Source organism: Pristiophorus japonicus, chromosome 8, assembly GCF_044704955.1.
Source record: "Pristiophorus japonicus isolate sPriJap1 chromosome 8, sPriJap1.hap1, whole genome shotgun sequence".
In the NCBI taxonomy this organism is placed as follows: Eukaryota; Metazoa; Chordata; class Chondrichthyes; family Pristiophoridae; genus Pristiophorus; species Pristiophorus japonicus.
The window spans coordinates 89,651,393-89,664,958 of record NC_091984.1 but is presented as its reverse complement, the minus strand read 5'-3'; the positions used below and the strand labels follow the sequence as shown (position 1 = coordinate 89,664,958).

Below are 13,566 nucleotides of genomic sequence, written 5' to 3'. Positions count from 1 at the left end.
AGCACTAAAGTTAAAGCTTTTCAAAACAAAATAAATCTTCAATGATTCATTGTAGGCAAATGCAATTTACAGAATTAAATGATTTTCACAGCTATAATTTAGAGATTCTGCATGAAAGGTTCCAGAAACAACAACAAATTGTATTTCTATAGTGCCTTTAACATAGTAAAACCGAGCCACATGAGATATTAGGACAGGTGGTCAAAGAGGTAGGTTTTAAGGACTATTTTAAAGAGAGGCAGAGGGGTTCAGGGAGGGAATTCCAGAGCTTAAGGCCGAGGCAGCTGAAGGCACGGCCACCAATGGCCTTTATATTGTCAGAAAGCAAGGGACAAATTACAAGAAATCTTCCCACTCTCCTGAAGACAATGACTGTTGCTGTAGTACAGATCAACAGTCTGCCAGTACCTGAACCAAGTAGTTATTCTTTGTATGTCCATGTGGAGCATCGCAGCTGAGCCCAATCCTACCCTCACCCAAATTCCACACACAACTTCTAGCAAGGGTCACACTAGATAGCATTCAGGAATTCTGGCTGCTCTTTCTACCTTCTTAGCACAAGATCACTGACACTAATTGTAGACCTCTTACAGCTTTCCCAGATTAGATCAGCTAGCTGAATACAGCCTGGTGATTGAACCTGGAAACTCCCTGTTCACTACTATACCATGAACTACATTTACCCGAATGAGCATTCACAGAAGTTCAAGCCAGACTTGATACAAAAACATATAGTTATTCTTTATAGAATCCATTTTGTTTTAAGTCCTACATGTAGAAAACATGCAAAAAATATCAAGAAATGGAGAATTACCTTCCTCGGTGCATATTCCTTTATATTTGACAATATTTTCATGATAGAGGGTCTTTAGAATTTCAACTTCTCTCTTGAGATCTGCTTTGTGTTCTTCACTGCTTTCTGGTTTCAATGATTTGACAGCAACAAGTTCCCCTGTGTTGTCACCCTCTGGGTCATAGCGACAGAGCTCAACTTTTCCAAAATGGCCCTTGCGAAATTTTTAAAAACAGCAGCAGTTACCAAATCTCTAACTTAACTGAAACAATCAATATTTTACTGCACAGTTTATTCCAAGTCAAGGAGCTCCAAGGGAAAGCTATTGCCCTGTGAGTCTGAGTTCAGATCTCAGCTCTTTACCAGGCTATTGGATAGAACATCACATGAAAGGCACGAAAGACCCCTTGGTTTCACCTTTCCCTTTCAATAAAACAAATGTGGGTTTTTTTTTAATCCCTTTCCTTGTCTCATAAGGATAGAATGATCTTGGCCATAGATTTCTCCATGACAACGGTCAATGCCATTTTGTAAGAATTAATTCAAGCAATACTGGTTCTTCCTGGTACTTTTCCCCCAAAGGAGGGTAATGACTGGAGCGCGCACAATTTTGGTAGGAATCATGCAGCTCTGTCCAGAATTAACCAAGCATCCATCTTTGGGTCAATCACATTTATGCTTATCTGCATAACTTCTAATGGTTAGTCAATTCTACAGTCACGAATGTGACCAGTGTCTTCCTTCACTGATCATATCTTATAAATTTGAAGTAATTTGCCAATTTTCTAGAAATGAACATTTATTTGGAAACCAAATCAGTCAAAAGGTTCCATTTGTCCCGTTAGGGATTAAAGAGGCAAGGGATTTGGGGGTAGTGCAGGAAAGTGGAGTTGAGGTAGAAGGTCAGCCATGATCTCAATGAATGGTGGAGCAGGCTCATTGTGCCGAATGGTCTACTCCTGCTCCTAATTCTTATGTTCTATCTTTGCCTTCTCTTCTATCCTGGCCAACCTTGGTGATTCCCTGCAGTATGGTCTTTGAACCTTCACTCAAGTTTCTCAATCACTATCTCTAAGTGCAGTGTGCTAAATCACATGCAAACAAAACTAGCTGCTTACCTCACCCAGATCGCGGATCCTCCGGAGGAATCTTTTCTCAAAGTGAGTTGGATCAATTTCTGCTCTGGGTTTATCTTCCGGAACTATATTTGGATCTGACCATAAACATTAAAGAAGAAAGGTTTGAAACAAGTGTAAAACAGTAATATATAACAGGTAAACAATAATCATGGTTATTTGGTTTCTTTATGATGGTGCCAATAACTGTTTGTTGCCACCCTCAATCTCAAGCAATATCCTGCTCAAGGGCAAGTTTCAGGCATGCTTAAACATGGCACTGTGGAGTAATGGAATCTGTGCCTGTGCTTCCTCACAAAATGACCTGATTACAATCATGTCACTGAGTAATTACCAGGTCAAGGACAAACACGTTTGTACAGGAACAAGAAAAATGTTTAGGACCAATAGTTCTTCAAAGCAGTTCTGTTTTGATAGTGCCTTTTCACTTGTTGTATGGAAGATAAGATAACTCTGCCTCCTAATAGAATTCCCCTGCCTTTCTTTGCTACAGAATACAAAAAGGATCAGAAACACCACTGAATTTCAGCTCCGTCAACATCCAAAAAGCAAGGCAGGCCATGAGAGGAAGCCCAGAGGCAGGTAGAGTAACAAGTGTACCAAGGGTCCCAGGTGAAAGGGAGATGGGCCTTCAAATGTCTCCAGGCCTTACAATGTGCACCACTGGCTTACATAAAAACAGTTACTTTTGGTTATATGCAACAACATTCTTTGACAATGTAGTTTCTTACTCTGCTCTTGCAGTTTATTGATCTCTCTCATGATGGCCCTGAAGAACGGTCGCTCGGGTGGATTGTAGGTCATGCACTGTTGCATTAGCTCAGCCAGTTCTTTACAGGAGGATGGAGGGGTGAGCTTACACCGTGCCTCATAGAATCTTTCTTTCTGTGTCATAAATAAGCAGAAAAACATTTTATTGTAACATGACATGTTTTAAGTAAAGGACTAAGGCCCACAGTGCAGGACACCACCAAGAAGAGAGAGAAAATTAGATAAATAATTAAGTTAGGAGATGCCAATCTTGCATTTTAGAAGTCTGGAGATTGTAGGAGAAAGGAAGTCTGAGGAAGACCAGTCTGACAAAAAAATAATTTTGTCCTTTTAGGCTTGTATATAGTTACCAGAGCTGTAGTAAACCCCAGTTAAAATGGATTGGGTCTCTCTTATTTTTAAACGTACATGTAGACTCCAAATTATATACGTTAACCAGTTTCCTTCCTCACACCCAACCCCATGCTACCTTCCTGTATGTTTCCCACAAAGAGGCTATATTTGTTATCAAAATTAAATTTTAAAAAGGAACTAAACTGCCTGTGTGTGTGTGTTTACGTGTATCCGTCTACACCCTTTATTATGTGTCTCTGTGTATTTCACTTTGTCTGTGTGTGTGTGCATATGTTTACGTGTTTTAGTGTCCGTGTGTCGTTTATCCGCGTGGGCGTCTCATTCTCCCCTTCTGTTTCAGATGGTAGAATTTTGATCACTGGTGTAATTCATTAGTACTGACCTTTTGTAACAGGTCAGGTCAATAGTTAGTTTCAAAATTCAGCTGGTGTTTTTTTGACAATTGAACTGACATTGCGCAATCCCTCTCGCACGCACCCCCTCTCTCTCTCTCTCTCATACACCCATCTCGCGTACGTGCACCCACACACCCATTCTCGCGCATGCATACTCCAGTTCTCTCGCACACCCCACCTCTGGCGTACACGGCCACTCACCCTCTCTCATGCGCACATACTCCCGTTCTCTAGCGCACCCCCCCCCCTCTCTCCCGCGCGCAGCCCCCCTCTCTCCCGCGCACCCTCTTGCACCCTTGACCCTAGTCTCTCGCTTTCACTTTCCAAAAGTTTATATAAAATAAAACAAAGGTTACAGCAGGAGGGTCATCGGAACAATGTCCATTTTTCTGTTTCAGACACAGAAACACATTTTTAAGAAAAAAACAACAATCAATATGAATTTTATTTCTGTGAAGATTTTGAAATTTGTCCTGTAACTTTATTCCCCAAATCATTCTGAAAAGCCTTTGCTGAGAAACTGCTAGAAGCTGAAGAGAAAAATCATCCTCAGTATAGCTGGCTGACTGGTACTGATAACTCCTGGTAAATTATGTACACTGCACATGTTCAGATTGCACAATCCAAACCCAGCTCACAGCAACACAACTTTGGGCAAAAAGATCAACTCCAGGCTTTTGGGAGATATTGAATCCTCCCAAAAGTAGAAACATTAATGAAGGCATTAAAAGACTTAAAAAGCAATTCAATCAATAAATTTAATCTTGTTATTGTAGAAGAAGTACTTATTTTAGTTAAACTTTTTTTATATTTGGTCATAGGATGTGGGCTAGCAAGGCCAGATTTATTGCCCATCCCTAATTGCCCTTGAAGATGGTGGTGAGCCATATTCTTGAACCGCTGCAGTCCATGTGGTGAAGGTACTCCCACAGTACTGTTAGAGAGGGAGTTCCAGGATTTTGACCCAGCAACGATGAAGGAACGGCGATATACTTTCGAGTCAGAATGGTGTGTGACTTGATGGGAAACTTGGAGGTGATGGTGTTTCCTTGCGCCTGCTGCCCTTGTCCTTCTAGATGGCAGAGGTTGCGGGTTTGGGAGGGGCTGCCGAAGAAGCCTTGGCAAGTTGCTGCAGTGCATCTTTTAGATGGTACACACTGCAGCCACGGTACACAGGTGGTGGAGAGGGTGAATGTTTAAGGTGGTGGATGGGCTGCCAATCAGGCAGGCTGCTTTGTCCTGGGCGGTATTGAGCTTCTTGAGTGTTGTTGGAGCTGCACTCATCCAGGCAAGTGGAGAGTATTCCATTGCACTCCTGATTTGTGCCTTATAGATGATGGAAAGGCTTTGGAGAGTTAGGAGGTGAGACACTTGCCGCAGAATACCCAGCCTCTGACCTGCTCTTGTTGCCACAGTATTTGTGGCCGGTCCAGTTAAGTTTCTGGTCAATGGTGACCCCCCCAGGAAGTTGATGGCGGGGAGTTTCAGCGGTGGTAATGCTGTTGAATGTCATGAAGCGATGGTTAGACTCTTGCTTGTTGGAGATAGTCATTGACTGGCACTTGTGTGGCGCGAATATTACTTGCCACTTATCAGCCCATGCCTGAATGTCATCTGGCTCATGCTGCATGAGGGCATGGACTGCTTTATTATCTTAGGAGTTGCGAATAGAACTGAAAACCACAGTCATCAGCGAGCAATCCCCACTTCTGACTTTATGATGGAGGGAAGGTCATTGATGAAGTAGCTGAAGATGGTTGGGCCTAGGACACTGCCCTGAGGAACTCCTGCAGCAATATCCTGGGGCTGTAATGATTGACCTCCAATAACCACAACCATCTTCTTTTGTGCTAAATATGACTCCAACCTATGGAGAGTTTTCCCCCTGATTCTCATTGACCAGTTTTACTGGGGTTCCGTGATGCCACACTCGGTCAAATGCTGCCTTGATGTCAGTCACTCTCACCTCACCTCTGGAATTTAGCTCTTTTGGACATGTTTGGACCAAGGCTGTAATGAGGTCTGGAGCCGAGTAGTCCCGGCAGAACCCAAACTGGGCATCGGTAAGCAAGTGCCGCTTGATAGCACGGTCGATGACATCTTCCATCACTTTGCTGATGATTGAGAGTAGACTGATGGGGCGGTTTTTGGCCGGATTGGATTTGTCCTGCTTTTTGTGGACAGAACATACCTGGGCAGTTTTCTACATTGTCAGATAGATACCAGTGTTGTAGTTGTACTGGAGCAGCTTGGCTAGCGGTGTGGCTAGTTGTGGAGCACAATCTTCAGCACGACAGCCGGGATGTTGTCGGGCCCATAGCCTTTGCTGTATCTGGTGTGCTCAGCCGTTTCTTGATATCACTTGGAGTGAATCAAATTGGCTGAAGACTGGCTGAAAATTGGGGATTTCAGGAGGAGGCCGATATGGATCATCCACTCGGCACTTCTGGCTGAAAATGGTTGCAAAGGCTTCAGCCTTGTCTTTTGCACTCACGTGCTGGGCTCCGCCATCATTGAGGATGGGGATATTCATGGAGCCGCCTCCTCTCATTAGTTGTTTAATGGTCCACCACCATTCATGACTGACTGTGGCAGGATTGCAGAGCTTTGATCTGATCCGTTGATTGTGGGATCATTTAGCCCTGTCTATGGCATGCGGCTTCCACTTTTTAGCATGCATGTGTTGCAGCTTCCCCAGGTTGGCACCTCATTTTTAGGTATGCCTGGTGCTGCTCCTGGCATGCTCTTCTACACTCCTCATAGAACCAGGGTTAGTCCCCTGGCTTGATGGTAATGGTAGAGTGAGGGATATGCCGGGCCATGAGATTAAAGATTGCGATGGAATACAATTCTGCTGCTGCTGATGGCCCACATCACATGGATGCCCAGTTTTGAGCTGCTCAATCTGTTCTGAATCTATCCCATTAGCATGGTGGTAGTGCTACACAACACAATGGAGGGTGTCCTCAGTGTGAAGACAGGACTTCGTCTCCATAATGACTGCGGTGGTCACGGCTACCAGTGCTGTCATGGACAGATGCATCTGCAACAGGTAGATTGGTGAGGATGAGGATGAGGTCAGGCAGATTTTTCCCTCGTGTTGCTTCACCACCTGCCGCAGGCTCAGTCTGGCAGCTATATCTTTCAAGACTCTGCCAGCTTGGTGTGTAGTGGTGCTACCGAGCCACTCTTCGGGATGGATATTGAAGTCCCCCACCCAGAATACACTGTGCCCTTGCTACTCTCAGTGCTTCTTCCAAGTGGTGGTCAACATGGAGGAGTACTGATTCATCAGCTGAGGGAGGGTGCTAGGTGGTAATCAGCAGGAGGTTTCCTTGCCCATGCTTAACTTGAAGCATGAGACTTCATGGGTTCCAGAGTCAATGCTGAGGACTCCCAGGGCCATTCCCTCCAGACTGTATACCACTGTGCCACCACTGTATACCACTGGGTCCGTCCTGCCGGTGGCTGAAAGGTATGATTCTGTGATTATGACTATGTGAGGCTGTTGCTTGACTAGTCTGTGGGACAGCTCCCCCAATTTTGGCACGTCCCCAAATGTTGGTGAGGAGGACTTTGCAGGTCAACTAGGCTGAGTGTGCCGTTGTCGTGTCCGTAGCCGAGGTCAATGCCGGGTAGTCCGTCCGGTTTTATGCTTATTATTGTTTCTCGTAGCGGTTTGTTACAACTGAGTGACTCGCTAGGCCATTTCAGAGGGCAGTTAAGAGTCAACCACATTGCTATGGGTTTGGAGTCACATATAGGCCAGACCGGGTAAGGACAGCAGATTTCATTCCCTAAAGGACATTAGTGAACCAGATGGGTTTTTACGACAATCCGATAGTTTCATGGTCACTATTACTGATACTAGCTTTTTATTCCAGATTTAATTAATTAACTGTATTTAAATTCACCAGCTGCTATGGTAGGATTTGAACTCGTGTCTCTGGATCCATTTTGGACATAGAAATTTCAGCTACTGATAAAAAAATGGCATTTTTTTAAAAAAATGCAGAAAGCATTTTGAGAGAACTGGGAACCTGGTGGCCAGACTTCACAAAGTGATAAGTTTACATAGATCTTCCATTCTAAATGTGGACATAGAAATTTATAAAGGAAAAGGTTGACATAAAAAGTGTGATAACAGGAAGTGAAGTGGCACAGACTTAAGTATATATATTTGCAGACGAGGGAGAGAGAAATGAGTGTCAGCACATGAAATGTTATTTACAATTTAAATACCTCTGCTAGACGGCGATCTTTTAGAGGCACTTCTCCATTATAACAGATGGCCCACAGGGTTGTCCCAAAACTCCACTTGTCTGTAGCAATGCTTAAGTTTTTGGAGTCTTCTACACATTCTGGAGCAATCCATGGAATGCGCTCAACACGTTCTAGAACAGTAAGAAACATAAGCTATGAAATATCTGGAGAGTGTGTTCCCACAGAGTTCCTTCTTGATGCTAATTAAAAGCCTGTAAAATCTAGAATTTTCCTTAAAGATGAAAATTGTTGAATTAGCTGTTATATGCATCAGGGAGCTGGTAAATAGTCTACCTATTTAATGCAGACTTTTCGGGGATTTTCCCCTCCTCTGAAAGCACCGACTCTTTCTTGGATATGATTCCATATGTGCCAACTTTTCTTCAGTACCTCAAACTGCCTTTTTAATGTGTGAGCCCAGACAATGAACATCGTCAGGGTATTCAACTACGTTGCAATTAGAAGTTAAGACCAATGCTATTCTCACTCAATAACCACACATGGCGACACTTTAAAGCAATGGTTGCTGATCAAGAGCTGGAATCCTGCCCGATTGTGGTTCTGCTTAGCACAGGGACACTGAGGACAATTGTAATGAGTCTACTGCTAACCGGGCTTAGTTCTGCTAATGGCACAGACCAGGAGTTAATCTATAGTAAATAATATCCCCTTGTCCAGTGCTTCCTCTGCAAGGGCTGAGACTAGATACAGCTTGCATGGAGAGCACCAGGTATAATCCATACCCCATGATATAATTTGGGAGGCACAGCATGCTGGTGAGGGGCACTGTGCTACTCCAAACTAAAGAATTTTATTTTTAACTCATGCCAAACACCATAGCACAATGAATTTACTAATTTTTTTTTGCTTCCATGGCAGAGACAAGGGACCATAAGTAGTGAGTCAGAGTCAGTGCTTCTCATTACCTCCAGAGTCATTGGACTCACTCTGGTGATAAATGGTGATAAACTATTAAATGTTGGTGTTCAGAGAGATTTAGGGTGCCCTCGTACAGGAAACACAGCGTTAGCATGCAGGTACAGCAAGCAATTAGGAAGGCAAATGGCCTTTATTGCAACAGGGAGTGGAGTACAAGAGTAAGGAAGTCTTACTACAATTGTACAGGGCTTCTGTGAGACACACGTGGAGTATTGTGCATAGTTTTGGTCTCCTTATCTGAGAAAGGACATATATGCCTTAGAGACAAAAGTTCACTAGATTGATCCCTGGAATGAGAGGGTTGTCCTTTGAGGAGAGATTGAGTAGATTGGGAAAATTGGGCAAATACGTTCTAGAGTTAAGCAGAATGAGAGGTGATCTTATTGAAACATACAAGATTCTGAGGGAGATTGACAGGATAGATGCTGAGAGGTTGTTTCCCCTAGCTGGAGAGTCTAAGACTAGGGGGCACAGTTTCAGGATAAGGGGTGATCCCTTTAGGACTGAGATGAGGAGGAATTTCTTCACTCAGAGGGTTGTGAATCTTTTGGAATTCTCTACCAAAAAAGGCTGTGAACGCTGAGTTTCAGATAGATAGATTTTTGGAATCAAGGCATATGGGGTTCAGGTGGGGAAGTGGAGTTGAGGTCGATGATCAGCCATGATCTTATTGGATGGCGGAGCAGGTTCGAAGGGCCATACGGCCTACTCCTGCTCCTAATTCATATGTTCTTCCTATCCTTTCAACTTAAAGCCCAGCCTCATGCTAAGCCTTGGTCTCGGTCACATCCTAGACCTCTGCCCACACCTGCTACTCCCATATCTGCTACCCCCATACATCAACTTTGGGCCCTGCCTCCTCTTAAAATTCATCGCCATCCTACAGCCTCTCCCAAAACTGCTTCCCTCACATCCCATTGCAGCAGACTCGGCCTAGCTTCAGCCTTTATCCCACAAATAACCTCACAATGGATGAACTACTTGTCTAGAAAATTAGAAAATTGTAAGCTGAGGAAATTCTACAGCTAAGTTTCTAAAATTTTGGAAATATTACCTTCTCTGGACAGCACCGTTATAGGAACTCCTGGATCACTCAGTTTGATGAATGGGCCTCCGTCATTTTCAATGCCTTGTCTTGCCAGCAAAATATTTTTTGTACATACATTCCCATGCACTAAATTCTTGTCCTCCTGTTCACAAAAAATATCCATGTTAGCTCAATAGTTGACATTTAAAATGATTAAATGCATCAGTTTATCTCCACATGGATTGATAGTTATGTAAGAAATCATGAAACGAGAAAAGGCCATTCAATCCATCCAAATCCCGGCCTTCCACGCGATCTTGTACAATTCATCCAGCATCACCTCCACTTCACCCAATGAATCTTTAATTCTATATAAACACTTCCTAGTCCTCAAACGCAATCAAACAACACTGCTAAATATTCATCTCTCCCATATCTCTACTATTCAAACCTGACTTGTTGTCCTCACCACAGACACGCACATACAAGCACAGGAAGCATTATGTCCCACCAAGCATAAATAGAGGCTGCTGCATGCAGCCTACTGTCCTGTTTTATTACATTACTGAAGTGAAACTTTACTTTACATCAGGGGCCAGTTCCACATAAAATAGCTACTCCCAGAACCATTTTAACCAACAGGTCTAAAGCATAAAATAGGACAAGACATGACAGAGACAAATAATGTACAAATATTTCTCTTTATAACATTTATGATTAAACAGGCACTTTAATTACATAGAAATTGCAACACAGAAGCAAGGGCCAACCAGTCCATGCTGGTGTTTCCCCCGCACGATCAGTAATCCGCCTCCTATGTTCCCACCCTATTCCCATATCCCTTTAATTCCCTTTACTCAACCACCTATATAACCTATTCTTAAAAGTTATCATGGTCTCTGCTTCAATCACTAACTCTAGAAGTGCACTATACAGCCGCATAACTCTGTATGAACTCGCTGTCCTAAATCACTGACATGTAATCTTATATTTATGATCCCCCATTCTAGAACCCTCAATGACTGAAAACAGTCTGTTTTAATTTACTCTATCCCATCCTTTCATATTTTAAAACTTCCTTATCAAATCACCCTGTAATCTCTTCCAGCAAAAACAACCCCAATTTTTCCCAGTCTTTCTTCGTATTTGTATTTCCCGATATCAGTCAGCACCTTGTGCTGTACCCTCACTATTGCTTCAGCATCCTTCCTATGGTGTGGAGCCAAAAACTGTACTCAGTACTGCAACTGTGGTCTTACTAAGGTTCAATACAGGTTCACCAATTACATCTCGACTTTGATATTTTATGGGGCTGCAATTGCCAAGTGCTGGATTTGCGGCGCATAATTCGAATTAGGAGCCAGCACGGATTTACGCTCTCATAGGAAAAACAATGGTCGGGGCAGTAACCGTGCATTCTTGCGGCACTCCCAGGTGCTCACGCGATGCTCCGCGCTACTGACATCAGCACGGCGCTGATGATGAGCACTCTGAGCAGCACCTTCAGTGCTGCCCACTGGGCCACCAGGGAGTGTGTCGACCAGGCCAGTGGCTTTTCCGGACTGCCTGTTGGTGGCCCAGCTGAACCAGTAGCCACCGTTGTAGGGCCGACTAAAAAAAAAAAGATGGCGGTCGCCACGGTGGCACCTCCCCTATAAGGACGGCCGGAGCGCTCCAGCCACCGCAGCTTCTCACACCGAGAAACTGTCATCTCATCGCCCCGCGCAGACCTCGCTCCCGTGGGCCAACTTCTCCCGCGGGCGCTAACGGGCCTTGCCCAAAGGGGCCATTTCGGCCCCCTTACCTCTTGACATAATATCCATTATTCCATTAGTTTTTTTAATGGCCTTATCCACTTGAGTGGCTGCTTTTAATGCCTTGTGAACCAGAAACCACAACTCTCTCTGCTCTTGCACTTCACCCAGTCAAAGTATTTTTTACTTTTTTTTTAATAAACCAAAATGTACCATCTCACAGTTACTAACACTGATTTCCATCAGACACTCTTTTGGCCATTCCACCATCTTATCAATATCCCCTTGCAGCTCTCTTTGGTCCTCAGAGCTATTTAGACTACTTTCCCTTTTTTGTAATTTAGATGTTACAGTACCCAAGCATATATACATTTTAATAGAGTGAACACTGCAATCTTACCAGATAGCTCAATGCACTCGCCAGCTGTTTAGCAACCAGAAATTTCCAGGGTGTGCTCTTTGAAAGATGTTCACTCTTGCGATGCATAAATAAATCAAGTGGTCCAAATTCAACCAATTCTTCAACCATGATATCTAGAAAAATTAAAAAGCAAATGTAATTTGCATTCTCACTTTCATACTCGTCTGTTTGCTGGCAATCATAGGGATCATAAAGTGCAATTGTAATTTTTTGATTAGGAACATAGGAACACGAACAGGCCATTTAGCCCCTTGAGCCTGTTCTGCCAAACAATAAGATCATGGCTGATCTGTGACCTAACTCTATATACCCGCATTTGCCCCATATCCCTTAATCTATCAATCTCAGATTTAAAATTAATAATTGATCTAGCAACAATTTCCGTTTGCGGAAGAGAATTACAAACTTCTATCACACTTTGTGTGTAGAAGTGTTTCCTAATTTTGCTCCTGAAAAGTCTGGCTCTAATTTTTAGACTATGCCCCCCCAGTCCTAGACTCCCCAACCAGCGGAAATAGTTTCTCTCTATCTACCCGATCTGTTCCCCATAATATCTTGAAAACTTCAATCAAATCAGCCCTTAACCTTCTAAATTCCAGGAAATACAACCCTATTATGTGTAATCTCTCCTCATAATTTAACCCTTGGAGTCCAGGTATCATTCTAATAAATCTACGCTGCACTCCCTCCAGGACCAATATATCCTTCCTAAGATGTGGTGCCCAGAACAGCTCACAGTACTCCAGGTGTGGTCTAACCAGGGCTTTGTATAGCTGCAGCATAACTTGTATCTCCTTGTATTCTAGTACTTTAGATGTAAATGCCAGCATTCCATTAGTTTTTTTTAATTATTTAATTGGCACTTACTTCCTAAAGAAACATTTATATGCATTTGTTAGTGTCTCTCATTTACTTCTTGTTAACCAGGTTTTAACACTGCTGGTTTGAGGCAGTCTGAGAGCTGCCAAGTGACCTGAAAATGGCATCATTTTGCTCTGTTCTAGTGAAAGCGGCAAACTTTATTCAGCTACAAACTATCTGCGCCAACCTATCTCTAGCCAAACATAATTACAAAGGGAATTTTTTTTGGGGGGGACACTCAACAACTGCTCTAACTGGTGAAATGATATTAATAGTCAAACAATCTAGCTACAACCTAGCTTCAGTTAGATTTAAGGTAGTTATGGAAAAGGACAAGGATAAAAGTTCTAAATTGGGGAAAAGCCAACTTTTCTAAGCTGAGAGGTGATTTAGCCATAGTGGACTCGAAACAACTACTTGAAGGTAAATCAGTGTCAGAGCAGTGGGAGGCATTCAAGGAGGAGATCCGGAGGGTTCAGACCAAATATGTGCCCTTAAAGAAAAAGGGTGGGACTAACAAATCTAGAGCCCCCTGGATGTCTAGGGACATACAGGGGAGGATAGCGAAAAAAAGGGAGGCTTATTTGTCATTGTTCATTGGTTTATATGTAACCTTTAGGGCTGCTGACCAAGGGCCGCGCGGCTCTTTGTCGGCCGGCGCGAACACGATGGACCGAAATGGCCTCCATCTATGCTGTAAATTTCTATGTTTCTATGTTATGACAGATACCGAGGGCTAAATACTGCAGAATCTCTAGAGTATAGAAAGTGCAGGGGTGAAATTAAAAAGGATATGAGGAAAGCAAAGAGAGAGCATGAAAATTCTTGGCAATTAAAATCAAGTAAAACCCA

General features: G+C 43.3%; 1 protein-coding gene across 8 annotated transcripts in view; it reads right to left on the bottom strand.

Annotated features, from left to right (window-relative positions):
- jak1 (Janus kinase 1) overlaps nucleotides 1-13,566 on the bottom strand; it is a 145,334-nt gene that overhangs the window by 10,291 nt on the left and 121,477 nt on the right. For all 8 annotated transcript variants that reach the window (XM_070887025.1, XM_070887023.1, XM_070887021.1 and 5 more), the window contains 6 exons: nucleotides 11,833-11,966; nucleotides 9,706-9,841; nucleotides 7,692-7,843; nucleotides 2,661-2,814; nucleotides 1,912-2,006; nucleotides 815-1,007 (listed from right to left, as the gene is read on the bottom strand). In XM_070887025.1, the coding sequence (XP_070743126.1) occupies nucleotides 815-1,007; nucleotides 1,912-2,006; nucleotides 2,661-2,814; nucleotides 7,692-7,843; nucleotides 9,706-9,841; nucleotides 11,833-11,966 (864 nt within the window). The remainder of the gene's footprint in view (nucleotides 1-814; nucleotides 1,008-1,911; nucleotides 2,007-2,660; nucleotides 2,815-7,691; nucleotides 7,844-9,705; nucleotides 9,842-11,832; nucleotides 11,967-13,566) is intronic.